This window comes from Aulonocara sp. 'chitande type north' Nkhata Bay, linkage group LG3 (assembly GCF_057382095.1).
Source record: "Aulonocara sp. 'chitande type north' Nkhata Bay isolate Kocher_YH1m ecotype deep benthic linkage group LG3, A_spYH_male_GT1.1, whole genome shotgun sequence".
Classification (NCBI taxonomy): Eukaryota; Metazoa; Chordata; class Actinopteri; order Cichliformes; family Cichlidae; genus Aulonocara; species Aulonocara sp. 'chitande type north' Nkhata Bay.
In genome coordinates, this window is record NC_141346.1 from 20,672,723 (window position 1) to 20,694,132 (window position 21,410).

Sequence of the window (21,410 nt, forward strand, 5' to 3'; positions counted from 1 at the left end):
AAACATTTTTCATTTCCTAATTAGGTAATGAATGAAGGCGATATTTGTCTAAGTGATGTCAGCATTCCTAACACCTCAGGTATGCAGGTAAAGAAACAAAAGCCGGTCATGGCAGAAAAACAAACATTTAATTCACTGAGTCACTTTTAATCTTGAAGTCAATGATTAAACAATGTAGGCAAAAAAAAGGACTATTTATAGGTTTTATTTTTATAAGTATTAATCGTATATGAATAAATTGACATTGCTATTATTTTAATATAAATCTTTTACACTAATATGTTTTCTGCATGTATTTGGACCAAATTTATACCATAAATCAGAGATGGGAGGGGGGGGGGGGGGGGGGGGGGTCAGACACATTTAAATCTCTGTGATATCTTAATATAAAAACGTTAAAGAAATTCTCCTTTAGATAATGAAACAAAATCTCTCACTGTGACTTTTTTTTAGCTTAAGTTTGTAAGAATTTGTAAATTACAGAAAAATTTCTGGTAGGTCACAGACACTTTCTGTTAATAAACCTTTTTATGTGTACTCATTGCAAAACCAGTCAACTGTTAGAAACAGTTGCAGAGTGTGCTTTGCAGTTGTTTAGGAATGTGTACGAATAGCCACGGGGAGGTCTTTGAAAAGCTGTAAAATATGAAATCACAGTTAAAAGCCCAAAATGTGTCTTCCTTTACACTTTCAAAAGCTTCCGGTGGGCCTGAGTGGAGTGTGGTCGAGTCTGGCATCTGGGCTTTATGTTTGACACCCTGCCTTAAGTAAATCAGTTTTAAAATATGCATTCAAAAATGAACCATTTTAAAAGTTAGAGGCATATAAATGATAAATACGTCAAAAACACATACATATAATAGGAAAAAAATGTGGATATGGACAATAAGCTAAACTTCGTAAAATTCACAAAAACAATTTGTGAACTGATTAAAGTATTTAGTCAACTCATTTTATTCAGCACATCTAAACAGCAAACACCAAAGTGATGTACAGCATGTAAATATATCAAAATCAATTCATAAAACGATAATCTACAAATTAAAGATGCAAAGATACAAATGAAGTGTTAAGTGCTATCTAATGACAAATAAAAATAAAAATAAAAAAATCAATAAAAAGACTCATTTGAAAAAAGCCATGTTTTAAACCTGCTCTTAAATACTGTTAGTGAGTGAGGTAAGTGACATATTTGAACAGCAAGACACTAAAAACTGAGAATGCTCGCTCAGTTGTACGAGTCAGTTGTATGTGTTAGTCGGGACTCTGCAATTAGTAACAACCTCACCGAGGGGTGTGAGACACTGTACTGTAAGAGATCTGATAAATATTCTGGAGCATACCCAAGCAAGCACTTACATGTGAGTAACCATATTTTAAAATAGATCTCGTACGTCACAGGATGCAAGTGTAACAACATAAAAACAGGCCAATGAAATTATTGTTTTTGTTATTATTATAATTATCATTGTTAGTGATTTATTATTGAAATTGTCTCATTTCTCGTTGGGTTGTAATACCAGATGGTTCCACCAGAGCGAGCTCACTGTTGACTAAAACCAAACACACTGAACTGAATCAGATCCTCTCAGTATATATACACAGTGACCACAGGGCCAGCTGTTAGAGTTAATATGTTTGTATCTGGAGGTTATTGTCATGGTCCTGAGTCTGAGGACTCAGTGTTTTGTGTTTCCTTATGCTTTTGTTCATTCCGAGTGTGTTTTCTGTTGTGATTTTGCCATTTGTTAGGTTTCTGTTCTTTGCCTGCCTTCTCCCACTTCTCTGTGTTCCCTCTGTCTGTCCATGGTGTTATTGTGTCTGTCAAGTTCAGTGTCCTGTCTGGTTCTCTGTGTCTGTTAGTTTCCTGTTTTATTCTGAAAGTTCATGTCTCATGTCAGTGTGTTCAGTTTTACCTCTCCCCTGTCTCGTTAGCCTAATTGCTCCCAGCTGTGTCTCCCTCCTGTGGCCCATTCCCTGATTACTCCCCGTGTATTTAAGCCCTGTGTTTTCCTGTGCTCTCTGTCGCGTCGTCTGTTTAACTCCATGTCCGTCTGCATCATTCTGTGTAACCCGGTGTTCAGTCTGCATCCCTCCGCCATCTTTCTTTGTGCATTTTGTTCCTCCTCCCGTGCGTGTTTGGTTTAAGTTGAGTTCTTTAGTTTTCCCCAGTTTAGGTTTGTTTTCTCCCCGCTCTGCTCCTCCTGTTTTTGTCACCTTATCACCTCTGTAAATAAACATTCACTCGCACCCCAGCCAGTGCCTGCATTTTGGATCCTTTTCTCAATTCACCACACGACCGCTGCACAGCCGTGACAGTACAACACAACAGAGAGCACAGGAAAACACAGGGCTTAAATACACGGGGAGTAATCAGGGAATGGGCCACAGGAGGGAGACACAGCTGGGAGCAATTAGGCTAACGAGACAGGGGAGAGGTAAAACTGAACACACTGACATGAGACATGAACTTTCAGAATAAAACAGGAAACTAACAGACACAGAGAACCAGACAGGACACTGAACTTGACAGGCAGACTCATGAGCAGACACAATAACACCATGGACAGACAGAGGGAACACAGAGAAGTGGAAGCAGGCAGGCAAAGAACAGAAACCTAACAAATGGCAAAATCACAACAGAATACACACTCGGAATGAACAAAAGCATAAGGAAACACAAAACACTGAGTCCTCAGACTCAGGACCATGACAGTTATGTTTCAGCAAATGTGAGATCATTTGCAAAAAAAAGTCAAAATTATCCTATTAATACACATTATGGACATGAATTTTGAGGCTGGTGCTTATTTTAAAGTAAAATAAAATAAAGAATATGAAATAAACCCTGATATTGATGTTTTGTCTGCAATCCAAACACGCATTTCGACTGGAAGTCCTTTAAGTAGTTATTTTGTTTTTAACCCCATCTAGTGGAGAAAAGTGGAATTACAACACTGCAACTTCTAATATCGAAATATTTTTCTCCAGCATTGCTGTAAATAAAAGTGATGGTCATCGAAATATAAAAGCACCATCAGTATTTTTAAATTATTGTAATGAATGGTTTATTGCTATTATTCAGTGTTTTAAGTTTACAGAAGTATGTATCTTCTAACCACACTGCTATTTCTGGAGAAATTGTAGTGGCATTGTTGCTAATGTCAGAGGAAAGGACATTGGCTGCCAAGATTCTGAGATGTCATCAATTAAAGGAATCTAAAGTCTAATAAGTCTAAGAAGATTATCGTTACTATGTATCTGTTGCTATGCATCTGTTACTAAGAGCAGTAGTCCCCAACCTTTTTTGTGCCACAGACTGGTTTATGTCTGACAATATTTTCACAGACTGGCCTATAAGGTGCCGCGGATAAATACAACAAAATAAAACCAGTACCAGTACCAAAAAAGAAGATCTGTGGCCCGGGGGTTGGGGACCGCTGACTAAGAGGAATTGGGGGGTGGGTGCCTATGCCTCCACTCTGAACATTACAGTCCTTGAACTGAATGACAGGTGTTTTTTCTGTTTTTCTGTTTCTTTTCTTCTTCTTCTGCTCCTCCTGCATTTGTCCTTTAGCTATTAGTTGGGTAAGGAAGATGTCCTCGAAACCAATACGCTGCTGTAGGTGCTGCTGGATTTTGGACCTCATTAATGATTTGCTTTCACTTCTTGTGATTGGGGGCTATGATGTGGGCTTCCTCGATGGAAGGTATTACTTTTTTTTAAAAGTCTTCCTTCATGTGGACTCTTCACGTTTTCTTTGGCGGAAAGCATTACACCTTCCACTGGGCTAGTCTTGATCCAATTTCCATAAATTTGTCATACGTTGCCAAACCATCAAAGTCATCGTCGCTGTGTTTGTTTTACAACTGGCGACTGGTCATTAGATCAGGGGCTACCTTCTCATTTCTTAGGTGGTCTAGAAAGGGACACCCTAAGAATTTGCTTGAAGAGAACGCTTTCGGAACACCTCCAATTTGCTAATGTCGGTTTTGAGAAAGGTCCATGTCTCAGATTAATGCAGATGGATAGATGAGGTGAATCTTGGGGGCCACACATTACTGTTCTTCTAAACATACAGATGCAAATTGACCCAGAAGGGTTCATACCCTTTTCACACATTCATACGTCGATGTATATTGTAATAACATTGTTATTGTGAATTTTTTTATTGTGAGCCACAACAACCTTGTGACAGCCATGCTTTATATTTAAATGTGTAGTTGAAATTGTGACAAAACGCACATTTTTACAATTCATAGTCTTCAAAGTCAGTGTGTCTGAGATCAACATCAGACATGAAAACACCTGAAGTATTTCAAAACTGTACAGTACTTGAGTGTAAATGTAACCTCCAGTCATTTCTTCCTCTCGGGTCTTGTGGGATTTAAATAGGGAGGTGTTCGACCTTTCACCTCCAGCTGGAGATGGAAGCTGACAGCTGACACACAGCATATCAGAGGCGAACACACACTCTCGGTGAGCTTCTGTCTGTGAGCGGCTGGCTGACCAACAACATCCTGCAGCATGGACAACACCGACAACCTGTTTCACCCCAGGTACGAACACCTGAGTGACTTTTAATCCTCCGCAAATCCTCACTTTGCTCTGTAGGCAGTTGCAAACATGGATCTGTGAGTGGAAATGTAAAGGCTGAATCTGTATAATCTATTTGTAAAGCTGCTGAGGAACTGTCATATACTAAACATGAAACTGTTCTGTATATGGCATGTTTAACTTTTTTTTGGAACTGGGAGTATAAAAAGTTTGGGCTGTTAGGGTCTTTTTAAAACCTCATCATTGTCTTGCTGTTTAATATTTAAAATTCTTCCATGGTATTCAGCTCTTTTCCCTTTAAAAGATGCAGAAATTTGTTTTCCTTTCACGTCTTTTCTTCTCCATTATTTTGTTGGATTAAATAGGAGCGTTGTCATGTGTGAGTGTGTGGTGTGCCATTCGGTGATATTTTTAGCAGCAGGCCTCGCTGCAGCTGTTGTGTCTCTCTGCATGTCAGCTGTTCAGTAGCTGCTGTATGTGTTTGGTGGTCATGAAATTGAATCTGTCGAGTCTATTTGTGTTTATGGACATTAATTGTAGTTTTCCAGTTTCAAAAAGACACTCAACGTGGTGCAAGGTGCTGTTTTCAGAGGTCCTTTCACACGTCAGTTATTTTTACGCCTATGCTGATATTGGTTAGGCCTCCCTTTTCTCACCAAAACAGATCTGAGCCATCAGAGTGTGGACACAGGATGTCTGTGGGTGTTTTTGTGTAGGTGGATCCTTAATGAAGTTTTCTTTGGTCCATTTATGGAATTATATTAATGTCAAAATGTCATATGACATTATGTCATAGCAAAAACATAATTCGAGCAAATAATTTCATTTCACGGGCGCAATTAAATTCCTCACAAGGTAGAACTCAGCAGCCATGTCAACACCGAAGCCATCGCACATGTGAAAGTGTTTGCTTTGCACATGCTGCTACAGTTTTACGCTCTTGCAGGTATCTCTGCACTTGGAGAGGAATCCTGCAGAGCCCAAAGTAAAGTGATTTTTCATTTTGATGGACACTTCAGGTTACTGATTTAAACTGAGTTACACTATGACAGCGCTGTTTTAAACAGTTTTTTTAGAATTTGAAAACTAAAGTTTGCTGAATTAATCATTAAAGGTCTGCTGAGCAGCAGTGGAAATACTGACAACTGTCACTGGATTATTTAACACTGGAGGAATATTTAAACCACAGGATTCTGAGGTGAGTTCTGAAGCCTCTGCAGTGCTGTCCCATTAATGTGTTTTACAGTATTACATAGCTCATATGATTTAAAAAATGAAAAAACAAAACATAACAAAAAGAAAACCCATAACGAGGACCTGCAAAGGAAGTGTGCAACAGAATCTGGCAATCATATGTTTGACCAAAATACAAATATTTAAACCTGGCAACAAAAAGTTGCTCTGTCTGCAGCAAAAACATGTAACTGCACAAACATGACTGGAAGGGACTTGTTCAAAATGGGCCCTTGAATTCTGCACTTTTTAAGATGTTTCTCAGTGTTAAAATGAAGCTTGGTGATAAACTAGTACATCCACAGCTGCACAATAGAAATACAAACAGCTGTGGGTAAACTATCATACTGCACTTTCAAAATGTCAATAAATCCTCAAAACTGATGTGTAGCACATATTCCCTCTTTCATGTTGATTTTTTTTATTTATTCATAAATAAAACAATTATATAAAATTCATTATGAAACCAAATCCTATGTAAAAGAATTAAATTAATATAAAATATAAACCAACTAGTCTTTTTATGGATCTGATATCCTAGTCTATTTGGATTTGTGAGTAAATAAATATAAAAATGTGTCAAACAGAAAATAAAAGTGGGTTGTTGAATATAATTGGTGAAATAAAATGATTTGCTCAGATTATGTTTTTGCTTGCGTATTTATTATGACATTAATATAATTCCATATTTTTGATATAACTAAGAAGTTAAATTCAGATAGGTATTAACCTAGTAACCTTTGTGATGGTGAGAGAAAATGGCAGCAAACTCTGTGTTTGTTTAAGAGGAACCAGGCGACACGTGGAGACAGGAACCTGATAACAAAAGGCAAGCCATTTATTAAGGCAAAAGACGAAGGTACATAATAAGAGAAACCAAAACAAATAGCTAATCTAAACTAGGAAAAACTAAACTAAGAGCAAAGCAAAGGGACAGTGGAAAAAAACTAGGGACCGGGGACACAGGGGTAGACAAACAGACAACCTGACAATGAACAAAGGAAGACCAAGGACTTAAATGCACAGAAGGGCAAACACAGCTGATACAAATGAACATGACACCAAAGGGAAAGCAAAACGAAACACACTGAACGTGGACCATGAGACATTTAAAAACTGCAGGGTTTGGCTTCATTTTCAAGTTGCAGCTTGGCTATAACTGTGACCAAATAAGCACAAAAGCAGAACTTCCCCTGATTTTAATGTAGACATTGTTACAGCACTCATTTCTTCCCTGCAGTCACAAGCACAAATGCCACCTCTCTTTCATCAGTTATCATATAATTAACCAGATTACCTCACTGGTTTACAAAGACTTTTGCTGCCGGCATGTTTCTTTTTACTTGCTTCTTTATCACTTACAATAACAGTAGCTGTTAAAGGGGATATTTGCTTTAATACTACAGAGATAAATGTGTCGGTGACATTGGAGTGTGTTTGTGTATGTAAATGCTGACCGCGCCACAGTGGAGAGCTCCGTCAGGCGTTTTTACATCGATCTTTATGCAAAAAGTCTGGCTTCTCTGAGCTATTTTTTTCTCCACAGATAATATCTGTGTAAACTTACCTGACAGCTTTTTCTGTGCTTTAATGTCTTAAATCAAAATCCAATCAATTTATTTATATAGCACTTTTCACAGGATAAAAACCACAAAGTGCTTCACAGTAATATAAAAACGGAAATACATAAAATATATCAATAATCAAACATACAGCACAAATCTAATTAAAAGCCAATCTAAATAAATGAGTCTTAGGCTGCTTTTTAAAAGAATAAATACAATCAAGGCAACATAATGATGGAGTCAGGACCAAGATTAGTTAATTAGTTAAGCTGCTGACACACACTGACCTCTCGCCTGTCACTCAGACTCTTTGCACCTTTCTGGCCTTTTGCTTCAGCTGAAGCTCTTTTTTGTGATATGAGTTCCCCATAAATAACATTAATGATATAGATTCGTGAACAACATGAAAATGATCTTGCAGATGTGTAGAAAATGCAGGAAGGCTTATTTTGAAATGTCTCTTGCTCTTCACTTAACAATTGCCAGATTCCTTTTAACCTCTTTTGCCTTAAACTCTAAAAGCCAAAAAACATGTTTCAGATTTTCAGCCCACTGCATATGCAAACCCTTCAAAGTTATAAAATGAAAACTAAACATGCAAATTCAAAATTTTTTACAAATCAATGTTAGAGTGAGTGGTGTACTTAAGCATCCTCTTGTGTGAGAAACCAACCCGCAGCTTCTCAAAATTGCCCAAATGTGCCGAATATTAAAGTGCACAATGTCCCAGAGCAAGGACCAAGATATCTTTATCTTTATCATTTAGACTTTTATGGCATTGAGTTGCCAAAGAAAGCAAATTAAGCGTGAAATATTCAAATCATATGAGCCTTTTTAAATTCATAGAGGATGTTTAGGTCCCATATAAACACAATTCATTTACATTTGAAAGAACAGTAAAAATAAGTTTCTCCTGAGCTCAAATTACACAAACGAGCAAGATTTCTGGATATATTTGAATAAAACTATTCATAATGCAGAGGTGGGCAGTGAGTTTGATGTCTGGCATCAAACAGGAAGTGTTGTGTGGTGACTCATTTCAGTTTTGATCCAAAAAGCCCACAAAAAACAACCTGTCTTTGATTAACTCTGACATCTCACAATGTGTGTTTATGTGCTCGCCTTAGGCAAAGACAAACCCTTCACTTCCCCTCCTGTAAGATATCATCTATATAAACATTTCATCAGCACATTGGTGACATCATCTCCTGTTTGATTTGTATAATGTCAATCATTAATTAGTTAAGCTACATGGAGGTTTACCACTCTGTACTTTGGACCCTTTTGGGTTCTCTGCACCTCACAAGAGACACTACAAGGACAGAATCTTTGGACTACCCTCCAGGAGCTTTTGTGACATCCCTAAATCTATGAATATACTGTAACAGCTTTGCTGCTATCCACTCTTCTGAGGATCTTTCCTGTTCATCTTTGTTGCATTAATGAAGGCCCACTTAAGAAAACCACATCTTTTAAACGCTCGTATAATGTGTATGTGTGTGTGTGTCCTTCTGTTTCAGAGGGAGCGTGCTCTGTCTGATAGTGTAAGTTCCCGATAACCCAACTTTTGTGTTGCAGTTGGTTGTGAGAATCAGTGGTCAGGTACTGGCCTCTGTGTGGATTTCACCGTTGAAGTTTCCATCCTCTGCGAGGAGCCCAGGAATGCGAATCTGTTTTGCTTCAAATTGCTAGCATCTCATTTTTTTTGTTCAACTAACAGGAAGCACTACACTTAAATGTCCCATTGAAGACTGTGGGACATTTATGTACTGCCAACACTGACTTTCTTATAGAATTTTCTTTCCAGAGACATTTAGTAAACAGAATTTCAGTCAAATCCTGCAGTTGTTTAAACTGGTAATCAATTTAATGCCAACTCCAATCAATTCCAGTAGGTAGACAGTATATACATACAAACACAGCAGATTGACAAGGTCCTTGAAGCATGCCATCTTGTTAGATGCGAGGCATAAGGCATGAATGGGATTTGAACCCATGATCTTTGGTTTACGAGACCAACGCCTTACCACTTGGCCATCATGCCATGTGCTTCTTTGCAGTTCTTACCATTCATCTCCATTCCAGTCAGTTCCAAGATGAAAACAAATATTCACAACCTCTTGGACAGCTAACGTATTGAGATTTCTCTTTACTGGAACAAAGGAGTAAATGCCCCAAACACAACAACATGGCATTAGTGAAGTCACTACGAGGTGTGGCTCGGGATTTTTCTTCCCTGTAATGTTGCCTATAATGAGTTTATTATTGTCTGCTAATCTGGTCCTAAGTAGATATAGACTTGATTTAATCCTACAATCAGAAAATTGTAGGATTAGGAGATGAAATAAATTAGAATATATATATATATTTAAAAGAAAATACTAACAGGAAAACACGCTGAAGGGCTGAAGGGCCAAAGTCAGCAGATGGAGCTGATTTTGGCCCTTCAGCATGAGTGTTGTGTTACCAGTCCTGTTTATCATTAAGGTGAAAACCTAGAAATTTGTATGTGTCAACCACCTCAATGTCCAAGCCATAGATGTTCACCAGTGTGATGGGTGGTGGGTTTCTCTGGAAGTCAACCACCATGTCTTTCATCTTACTGGTGTTGATGTGCAGGTTGTTCACATCTGATGACCCATATACGTTAAATCATTTCCCTCAGACAGACATCCAATGATGGCTGTTTCATTAGAGAACTTCTGGAGGTGACAGTTAGCGGTTTGTGTCTCAAGTTCAGTGGAACTGAGAGAGGACCATTCCCTGATGCGGCCCTGTGGTTCATAGCATCACCTCAGACACATAACTCACGCACTGCAATCTGTTGGTGTGGTAATCGATAGTCTATGTAGTCAGATGACGATGGACTCCAGCTTTCCAGCTTCTTACTCAGCGGTGCAGGTTGAATTGTATTGAAGGAACTCAAGAAATTGAAAAACATGACTCTCACAGTCCTTCCACTGCTTTTGAGTTAAAACCACAGGCCTGAAGTGGTTAGCCTCCCTGGGAGCCCAGTCTTTGGCACTGGAAACAACAACAATGGTAACTAAATAACAACTGGTGCATCTGGAATGTTTACAAGGACCATCAATTGATGTTCTGAAACACTTATCTAGTTAATGGTTGCAAAAGAATCTATCCCAATTGCGCATGTCTCTTTTATATAACCTGCATGACATTTCATTGTACCTGAGAAAATGAAATCCGACTACTCCTCCAGATCAGCATCAGTAATTATTTTTGTGTGTCTGTTTTGTTTGTCAGTCTGGAGGCTGCTGTCATGAAGTTGGATCCAGAGGATGGGGAGCAGATCATAGACTACTTTAAAACCCACGCTCTGCTGACCAGAGAGAAAGCTCGTAAGACAGAAGAGCAGAGTTTGTTTATTATTCAGTTATCCATCAGCCAAATGATAGAGTTAATCACCAACTCTGAAGCTATTGTAATTTTGTAAATGAAGGACTAATAATCAATTGAAGACTTAGGTATCAAGAGGTAATGAACCCACTGTGGGTGTGATAAAACCTTCTTATTCGTGTGTTTCAGTCCTGCAGGCATCTGTCAGAGAGCAAAAAAAGCTGCTGGTGGAAAATGCCAAACTCAAGAAGGACATTGAACAGCTGAAAACTCAGCTGCAGGATAAACAGAGGAGACGTGCCGGTACATACACTTTTCATACTGCCGTGCACCATAATAGATTGACATTGAAATCGTGACAGGTCAAAAATTGCAGTTTTGTCTGTGACATGTGGTGACTTTCACAGAAAAGCAAGGAAAGTGTCTCATTAAATCTACAATTAGTTAAAGTAAAATAGAGTTATTGTTTTCAAGTAGACATGTTATATCACTTGACATCAGCTGTAGCCAATGTCAAATCCAGAGCAAGCTCAACTATACAGTAAAGGCATCAATGGGGCTTGAAACCACAATCTTTGGTTTAAAAGACAAAAGATTTGTGGTCTTACTACTTGGCAGCCATGCTATGTTTACACTACTTCATTTTCATGGCCACCACTTTCTTTGGAAATGGAACCTTCCTTCCCACCTAAACTTTCCAGTTTAGGGCGGGCGTGTGTATACTATCCTAAATCCTTGGTGTGGGTTAAATAGGGCTAAGAAACAGATTTCACTCTTTGTAAGTCTAACTTAGTCGAATGTTTTTTGTATTACAAGTTTCATTGACTACTATATTTGGGTAAGAAACTGGGGTAGTGTATCATCACGGACACATCGGTCAGTAAACATTCAGTATTGTTATAAACTCTCACTAAAGGCATGAATGGGGATTGAACCCATGATCTTTGGTTTACGAGACCAACGCCTTACTACTTCGCCACCATGCCTGCTTTGGGAATGAGGAGGAGAAAATGCATCATCTATCCAGCCACTACCCCTTCTCGGGTGCCTTGTCAGTTAAGTTTAGTACAGTTGGATTTTAATGCTTAAACTCTGTCACTAGGAGCACATGCAGAGGATTAAATCACTACCTGGACCAATACTTGTCTTCGAGTATGGTTAGATTACTTTCTGAGCCATGTTTTCTGTTATTAACTGTCAATAACACATTCATTGGTGCCTTTCCTTCCTCAAGAATTCTAACTATGAGATTACTTTCTGCAACACAGAGACAGTAGTCTCTGAACATCACCAAGTGACTTTAAACATTGGTGATGCCTAACAGAGGTTTTTATTTGCAGCAAAGCTTAAAAACTATGAAACAATCAAGACAGCAACTTTGGTAACTTAAGTAATGCCTTGTGATGTGGCATATAGCATGTAACACCTCAAGGAAGCACTAAGGGCATGGATGGGGATTGAACCCATTCTACTTGGTATAAGACACCAACGCCTTACCACTTGGCTACCACACCTGGATGAAGCACAATGTTGTTTACTCCAACTTTGACCCCATTACCTGGTTGCTGCAGCAGAAATTAATATACATTAGAACAGCAAACAAACATCGTGCCTTTGAAATCACTTTTCTATGTTTTTGGATATTCTACTATTTTGCCTGAGTGGTGGAACTTCAAGTTCTTCTCCTGCTTATTCCATCTGGTTGTAGCTTTACTGCGTTTTCCATTCAGAGACAATCTTCTGCTCACCTTGGTTGCAAAGATTTTGGAAATTCTGATGTCAAAGACAAAAACTGTTTACTTTGCCGATACCAGAATGCTCCATTCAAGAAGACTAGAAAGTCACATTAGGTTGTAGAGGACATCATAGGATATATCATTACTACCAGTGAAACTTCAGCATCCATGTGACATTAACAATACAAGACGCTGAACATGGAAGACATCCTTTGTAAGAAGGCATGGATGAGGATTGAACCCATGATTTTTGGTTTACGAGACCAACGCCTTACCACTTGGCCACCATGCCACTGTTGTTGCACTCTTTTGTCATACTTAAGGGTGTTGTCAGACATGGTCCATGTTTATTGTAGACAGTTGACAGGAATTTGTCTTAGTGTGGCCACATATACAACAGATCACATCCAAAAACATAGAATAAAGCACGTCATCATGCAGAATACAAGAATACAACTAAGATATTAAGAAAATAGAAATACTGCAATATATCAGGGTACAGAATCTGTACCTGATTATTACCCAACTGAGCATTTCACTTGTTGAAGACTAAACTTTGGAAAGAAAGGTCAGAAAGGTCCTTAAACAAACAGCAACTGAAAGCTGCTGCAGTAAAGGTCTGGTAGAGCATTAAAAAGTTGGAAAAGCAACTTCTTGCAATGTCAATAATTTCAAGACTTGCCAGCAAAGGGTTTTCAAACAATAATTAGAAATGAACATTGTATTTTCACTTATTTAATTTCTCCATTTACTTCTGAGCCCCTGAAATGACGGGATTGTGTTGAAAATACTTTACTGCCTCATATTTTCATGCAGTCCTTTCGTTCAACCCTTTGAATTCAAGGTGAAAGTCTCCACTTCAGCTGCATCTGAGTGGTTTCATTTAAAATTGAATGTAGTAATATATAGAACCAACATTAGCAAAGAAAGTTGTCTTTGCATTTATTTGCTGATGAGGCACTGCCATGTCTTTCTTTCAGCTAAAAGTTTGCTCCCTACGGCTCCGCAGACCCCTAACCTTACCTCTACTACAGCTGCCAATCAACCGTCTTCACCTGCTGGTGCAACAGGTGCTTTTCAGGTCAATCCTCTTCCTTCTTCCTCCTCCTCACATGAGCGGAGAGACAAACACAGCAGGAGGAGGAGAGGAGAGAGGAAAGGTGAGAGTAGAGTGAAAGACAAAGTCAAATAAAACGAGATAGCAAAAAATATAAATAAAATTACTGACTCTCTTTGTCTACTCAGCTCGTTCAACCTCGGACCTTCTTTCCCTGGGGATGGAGTCACAGGTTGACGTGTCACGACTTGACCTGAGGGTGGGACGAATCCTCAGCGCCCGCGTCCACCCGCTGGCCGAAGCCATGATTGTGCAGGAGGTGGACATGGGAGAAAACAGCTCCCGGACGGTGGTTAGTAAGGTGGGACAGGAAGCAAAACCTGAGGAGGTAATGTGACTTTATACTGAAAACTATCATCAACTTTGTTATTGCTTTAAATAGGCTATATACAGTATACTAAATGAAAATACAATATTAATAAAAAATATTATTGTTATTATTTTACATTTACATTTTTTGTCAGAGTACTGAAATTTTTTTCCAGTAAGTATATTGATGACATTTTAATTTTTTAAATTAATATAGTTTTTTTTAAAAAAATATTATTACTTAATAAAAATTATAAATGTATAATTTGCCCTTAACATATACTGCTTAGCATTTCGAGTATTTTTTACTTTTCTACTAAATAACTTCTATTTAATGCTTACAAAACAAAATAGTTTCTTTCTCTCTGTAGCTTCAGGGCTCCTTAGCTGTGTTGCTATGCAACGTCAAGGCCTGTAAGCTGAAGGGCGTGGTCTCCCAGGCCCGCCTCCTCTGCTGCTGCATCTCGGATGACTGTGTTGAACTGTTAGTCCCGCCCACAGGCTCCACCCCAGGAGACAGGGTCACTTTTCTCAACTACCCTGGTAACAATGTAGCATTAAAATATATGAACACAGTGACTGAGTTAAGCAGAGTTTTAAAAGCAGTTTATAGAAGTGATTGTAACTCAGATTAAACAGACGCAGGGCAATCGTGGCTCAAGAGTTGGCATTTCGTCTTGTAATTGGAAGGTTGCCGGTTCGAGCCCCAGCTTGGACAGTCTCGGTCTTTGTGTCCTTGGGCAAGACACTTCACCCACTGCCTACTGGTGATGCCCAGAGGGGCCGATGGCGCGATATGGCAGCTTCGCTTCTGTCAGTCTGCCCCAGGGCAGCTGTGGCTACAACTATAGCTTGCCTCCACCAGTGTATGAATGAATAATGGAAGTGTACACTGCTTTGAGCTTCTCAAAAAGCGCTATATAAATGCAATCCATTATTATTTATTTCTCTGCCGACAGTTTTTAAAGCTTAAACTGACTAAAGATTCTGATACCATCTTCTCAAGCATGAGTATAAAGAAGAAAATGCTGCTGAAATTGATCAATTTGTTTTTAAATTAGACTTAGTTTTTTCCATAATGTCTTTTGCGGGTAAATCAGCAGGTACTTTCGGTAAATAGTGCAGGGGTCTCAAACTCCAGTCCTCAAGGGCCATTGTCCTGCAACTTTTCCATGTGCCCCTGCTGCAACACACTTGCATGCTGAGGTGGCAGTTCAGCCATTTGATTCTAGTTACAGCAGCTCATGAGTGAATAAACATGGTGCAATAAAAGTACTTTTAGCTTTCTTACAACAAGCCTCATTTGCACATACATTCATGTAAATAAATTTTTTCTCCCTAACCCAACATTCAAACGCTGGTGGACATATGAGGGTTCAGTATAATGCTAAGAATACTTTGATATCTAGAACAGGAGCCAGGGATCTAACCACCGACCTTCTGATTAGCAAGTGACTTGCATCATATCATTTTAAAAAGTTATTGTCTAAAAATGTTAAAAATAAAGTAAACATCAATGTCCACAACTTTCTATACTTTTCTGACCCAAAGAAGCAAAGCAATAACAAGTATAACTGAAAAAATCACTGGAAGCTGCCACTCAGCAAAGAATTCAACCAATCATTCGAAAGTGGGCTTAAAGAGAAAGGAGTTAAAGTAGGTTGTGTCAGACAGAGGATCCATCCATCCATTCGCTTCCACTTATCCTTCTCAGGGTCACGGGGAGCACTGGAGCCTATCCCAGCTGTCATAGGGCGAGAGGCGGGGTACACCCTGGACAGGTCGCCAGTCTGTCGCAGGGTTAACACACAGGGACAGACAACCATTCGCACTCACATTCACTCGCACATTCACACATTCAGAAAGAGGATGCATAACCATAATAGAGATTTATAGTAATGTATCTGGAGAGCTAGAAATAATTGATTGACATGATCTTTTTTCACTTTATTCCTTATGTGAATTAAAAGAAATCAAATCATTTGACTCTTCGTGAATGACTGAAGACATAAAAGATGTACTTTAATTCATCTTGATGCAAATTTCTAAAATATGTTATAAACCAAAGAATATAGACACAGATTAAATTTTTTGGGCTCTGGTGTAACAACGACACAGATTTGCATCTTACTACTAAACATTAACAAAGTAATGATCATTTTCCGGACGGGAAGAAATCCAATCATGTCGTTGTCAGTTAAAACCTTGATAGTTAGTTGCAAGAAGCCATAGTTTGTTGTGCCTGTGAATAAAATACATTTGTTAAATTAAAAAGTAGGAGATAAAGTCCTTGTTTTGTATCTGCACCACAAAAACATTTGGGTTTTTTTCACTTTCCTTCACTGTCTTTCTCTTCCCGTGTTCAGGTGAGCCGGACAAGGAGCTGCAGTCCAAGGAGAAAGTTTGGGAGCTTCTCCAGCCGGACCTGCAGGTCGATGGCAGGGGCGTGGCCAATTACAAAGGATGTAGCTTTGAGGTGAAAGGCAAGGGGCTGTGCAGGGCCCCCTCCCTCACCAACTGCATCATCAGATAGAAGTTTGTGTAACTGTGAAAATCCTGTGCAGCACTGCGGTACATGCTTACTGTGACTAAGCACCTGTTTCTTCAGGTGTTTTGTAAATGAAGAGTTTAACAAACTTGTCACTGTGTGGTGTCAGTGGTCTCTGTTCAAACACAAAGCAGTTAAAGCAATACCGAACACTTTAAGTGAATAATAAAGCAGCCATAAGAAAGAAATACATAATTTCTTTCCACAAATAACTTTATGTGATAAGAAGCTGACTTCAGATTTAAAGATTAACCAAATAAAGGCCCCACATGGTGTCAGACAGAGGTCCTGATGGTCAGAGCCCTGTGATGGTTCTTGGCTGAGAGGCAAAGAATTTGGTCTCTGAGTGGTCGCCCTCTGACTGACGACCAATCACTGGTGTTATCTAGGAACCAGACCCCGCCCCTTATTTCCCCAGCCAGATTTCTGAGCCAGCCAGTAAAGGGCTGGGCAAGGTAGGCTGAAGGCTGAAGCCCCGTCTCTCTCAGGTGGTCAGAATGCGTGAGGATAAGTATGGAATGCTGATGCCATTCTGGACCAAGGAGCTTCTGAAGGCCAAAATACAAACACAGAAAACAAACACAATTGGCAGATGCAGACAATGCTGTTAAAAATAACACAAGATGACCATGAGCTCAGGGGCCTGATATCCGAGTCACAGAGCGCAGTACCTCTGCATGCTGCTGCAGGTGTTTGCCTTCGTGCGGCAGGTCGGCTCTCACAACGATGCCGAGCACATGCACGCCTTCAGGGCAGAGTTGGTGGATGCTCAGTGGGTCAGGCACTCCAGGAGGCGTGTCAACAATTCTCAGCATCATGTCAGTCTCCACCCCCTGTCTTCTGAAAAAGCGTGGAAAAGTGCGCCAGAGGAGGCGACACTCAGTGGTCACACCTGAGATGCTTCTTCCTGTTTGGAATTCGTCTCCACCTGTCAGATGCAAAAATCTGTAGTATTTTTTTTCATCCTTAGCAAATCACGTTTAGTGATTTTACATGATTAAGTTAATTTATCATTGTGTATGTGCTATAAGGAGAAAGGTGATTCTAAATAGAGCTTGTCCATAATTTTACATTTCTTATGTTCATCATATTTCTTAAATGAACAAGAACCAACTTTCAGGGCTTAAAAAATTAAACCTGCAGTTTCTCTAATGTCCACTTGAGGCTGATTTCAAAAGAGTGTCAGTTTCCAAAGGCTCCCATGTTAAAATGTTAACTTTACAGCAGAAACAAATATGTTTACAGCCTGATACAAAGAACAATTTTGGTTTCTATTTTTCCTTTTTATACTATGTTTCCAGTTAAAGGCACTGGCGCTAGGGACATGGCCTCTTTGCCTGCAAGGTTGACTCTGAAACAGGTGGCTAACTGAAGTGTCTGAACTGTGAAATACTGTAGCTTTCTTGTGTGGCAAAGCCCATTCAAGGAGTTTGTGCTTCAGTTCTGGTATACCAGTCTGCACCAGCATTGCACCTGTACAGGACACTGGATCTAAACAAACAAGCATGGGTGTGGCCAAACTTCAAAATATGGAGTCCAGACTCAGTGGCAATTTGGGAAATGTTTCTATGGATACACCATCAAAAGAGACATAAAGCAAAATGTATTTAAAAGAAAGTTCTGTAGAAGGACTGACCAAGAAGAGCATTCCCCACAGAGCTCCTCCCACTCTGAGGGCCGCCTAGCAAAACCACGTTCAAGACCAGCACGTCCCTTTTGCCATCACCATGATGATTAACCCACCTGCTGAGGAAATCAAAGAGGCTGTTTCCAGGTTGACCGTGTTCAGCTTTGAGAGCCATCTGAAAAAACAAAGTCTTCTGAATACACGTCTCACAGTGTTTAATATAAAAGTCACACACTGTTTAACACTGATTATTCTTTATTTCTAAAGACTTTTCTCATTCAATGTCATATTGTGAGATTTGATATAAATACTTTACAACCTCATACAAATATCAGGTATTAAATCAACAGATTTTAAGCTTTTTTGTTTAATTTCATAGTGTTAGATGCAACACACAAAGGTTAAAGGCAGGGCGAGAGCAAATAAAATACATTTCAAAAAGAGATTTTATGTAAAACTTTTATTCCTATTTAATCTTATTATAATAGGCTGGATGGTTTCTTGATAAAAAAAATAACAACACATACATTAAGTTTATAGGTACATAAATATTTCTGGCTTTCTTCGAGCTTTGCACCTGTCAGTACTAAGCTAAGGTCAGGACTGAGTAGTATCCCAGACCGATCCAGTTTGCATCCAACAGAAGTCGAAGGACAAACGAGTGGAGCTATAAAATTAATTAGTCAAAGTTTTATTGAGACATTATTTTATTCTAATTGTAAAAAAAAAACTCATTACACTAACTAACCTTTAAGAAAGAGGTCTCATAGGGTCATGAACAGTAATATTTTCTTTAACTTAAAGGCTTTGAAACTGTAGTTAAACAAAAGTGAGTCTTACCTGCTTTACTTTACCAGGAGAGGCAAAAGGTTCAAGGACTGCATATGCTTGATATGGGAGGTTGAATGTGTATTTACGGGAGTGGTTACTGGTTAAACTATAACTTGCCGGTCCTATCTGTGCCTCGCTGCAGTTTTATTGGGTTATAAAAGCAACAAACATCCGTGCAATTCCTGACACTGATGTTCCCTGTGTTACCTGTTGTGATTAAATCTTCTGTCAGCTTGCATCAACTAAAACCAACAGGCAAACAGAATTCATGACTTGTAAATAATGAAGCAGGTTTTAAGGGAAAACTGTCCCACAGAGCAATCATCTACTCTCAGTTTTTCCTGAAAAAGTCAAATGAAAAGACATTTTATGACAGACTGCAGCTCATTGATAATACATCGCTCATTCATCACTGATTTACAATTTGTTCACGGTAATTGGAATTACAGTGAACCTCCGTATAGTTACTGTAATGTAGATTTAAAGTATTTAACTATTTAACTTAGCTTACTATAACATTGTAAAATGGTACTTACACTGTAAACACTTGCAAATTACAGTATAATGCTGCAATTCGTTACATGTATTATTTTTATGTCTTTAGACTGAAAAGTACTCACGGTGTGTTCCCATCAGTGTTGGGTAAGTTACTTTAAATTAGTAACTTAGTTACATTACTAGTTACTTCTATCAAAAGTAACTCAGTTACTTCAAGTTACTCGTTACTTTCAGAGTAACTAGTTACTAGGGAAAGTAACTTTGGTTTTACTCAGAATTCTCTTGTTAATGTGTTGCTTCCGTAACTGGATACCCAGCAAGACTGTCAGTCTTCTAGCTTGCTTACTTGCCACAGGTGCACTGTGCCACCTACCAATAGAAAGGAAAAGATAATGTGCACATTTCCACGAGAGAAATCCCATGCCTGATTCTATCCTAGCCTGCTTTTTACATCCAACACAAAAACTGCAGTCGTGGTGCTTTCGATTGTACTCAGAACTCGGAAATTCTGCCTTCTGAATAGGAAGATGTTGGTAACACCAGACTGCAGATGAGCTGCATACAGGGCTGGACTGGGACAAAAAAATCGTCCCGGGCATTTTGACTAGAGACCGGCCCACCATTATAGGAAAAATCATAAAGCCTTTGAATGAAAATAAACACTGTTGTGACAGTGATGTACACTGTTCTGATGGTATATATGTATCAATCTATCAATTGTTTGTTGCAAGACTCAGATAATTATTTTTTTAAAAGCTAGACATTTGAAATGAGAATAAGAAAGTATTTCCTTCTGCCCCCCTTTCCCTTTTAATGTCCTACATGGACCCCTGGCAACACTTTGCTAGACCCGCCCCTGCACAATTACCAGCTGTCAGCTACTTAGAAAAGGATCCTGGTGTTATTTGTCTCTCAGAAACAGTTCATAACTTCCCTTCAACTCATTCATGTGACCTAAAAGGTAAACCTGTTTCTCCATCACAGCTCTGATGATTCAGTAAGGACATCTCCTGGTTTCATCTTCATGTTTCCCTCTCACCAGATAACCAAACCGTCATCATGACCAGCAGGTTTACAGCTGTGGCTCCAGCAAACATCAGCTGATACTAGAAATTAATATTAAATAAATTCTAACAACAGCTGATCAAGCTTAAACGTGCTGCTGTTGTTTAGCGCGACATCCGCTGGTTTCCTCTTTCTGGCGCAAAGGTAAGTCTTAACTGCAGACCTCTCTGAAAAAGTAACTACATGTAACATAAACACAGTCTTCAAATATTGTGATTGACCAGCAGCTTTACAGCTGTGGCTCCAGCAAACATCAGCTGATACTAGAAATTAATATTAAATAAATTCTAACAACAGCTGATCAAGCTTAAACGTGCTGCTGTTGTTTAGCGCGACATCCGCTGGTTTCCTCTTTCTGGCGCAAAGTGGGCGATAAACAAACAAGAGAGAAAAGCCGATCAGCTGATCATTGATCAGTTTCATGATTTAAGTAGAAACGGGAGAGGGAGGGTGAGAGGATGAAAGAAGAAGAGGCAGCTGTGCAGCGTAAAGACACAGAATAACTCCAGCTTTGTGTCTTTTTCATTGTAGCTGAAGTCCGGGACAAACTGTTCCTTTTCACCTCAATAAGAAACGCGTAATATTTTCTCTGAATACCAGACGATTCCGTTTTTTACGGGACGGTTGGCAACTCTAATAATTAACCTTATGAACAAAATAAAGTTCAACATCAGTAACATAGCACCCACCCCGCTGTATAGAAACTCCGTCATGCTAGCTAGCACGCAGTACGGAAAAGTCAGCACAACGAAAATAAACTCCTCCTAAACTTGGTTTATATCTGACCCAGATGGACTGCAGGTCATAACTTCTTACCTGAAGTTCAGTTCACCTGACACTCGGACCGGCGGCCGCTTTGGGTCTCTCCTCTTGCCTCCCTTTTCCTTCATCCACCTGCTGCCTCCACCACTTGCTAATGTTACTGAATCTGTGGAAGCTCCGCGATAGCCACCACACAAAGTAACG

The 21,410-nt window shown here is 39.2% G+C and overlaps 2 protein-coding genes and 3 non-coding genes across 5 annotated transcripts; 1 reads left to right on the plus strand and 4 right to left on the minus strand.

Annotated features, from left to right (window-relative positions):
• The first annotated feature begins 4,430 nt into the window (after nucleotides 1–4,430).
• On the plus strand, nucleotides 4,431–18,398 carry aimp1b (aminoacyl tRNA synthetase complex interacting multifunctional protein 1b). The gene is made up of 7 exons (XM_086272702.1): nucleotides 4,431–4,560; nucleotides 10,621–10,715; nucleotides 10,903–11,016; nucleotides 13,430–13,609; nucleotides 13,695–13,894; nucleotides 14,247–14,418; nucleotides 16,242–18,398. Exons 1-7 carry the CDS (start codon nucleotides 4,529–4,531, stop codon nucleotides 16,406–16,408), a joined length of 960 nt encoding a protein of 319 aa, XP_086128828.1. The 5' UTR covers nucleotides 4,431–4,528; the 3' UTR covers nucleotides 16,409–18,398.
• Nucleotides 9,329–9,400, minus strand: trnat-cgu (transfer RNA threonine (anticodon CGU)). The gene has a single exon. It is a non-coding gene; the product is annotated as a tRNA-Thr (tRNA).
• On the minus strand, nucleotides 11,628–11,699 carry trnat-cgu (transfer RNA threonine (anticodon CGU)). Its single transcript has one exon. It is a non-coding gene; the product is annotated as a tRNA-Thr (tRNA).
• Nucleotides 12,670–12,741, minus strand: trnat-cgu (transfer RNA threonine (anticodon CGU)). The gene has a single exon. It is a non-coding gene; the product is annotated as a tRNA-Thr (tRNA).
• LOC147334473 (GTPase IMAP family member GIMD1-like) lies at nucleotides 15,870–18,225 on the minus strand. Its single transcript, XM_086272714.1, has 3 exons — nucleotides 18,060–18,225; nucleotides 17,095–17,351; nucleotides 15,870–16,971 (listed from the first exon to the last, which is right to left on the minus strand). Exons 1-3 carry the CDS (start codon nucleotides 18,223–18,225, stop codon nucleotides 16,699–16,701), a joined length of 696 nt encoding a protein of 231 aa, XP_086128840.1. The 3' UTR covers nucleotides 15,870–16,698.
• Nucleotides 18,399–21,410: the final 3,012 nt, after the last annotated feature.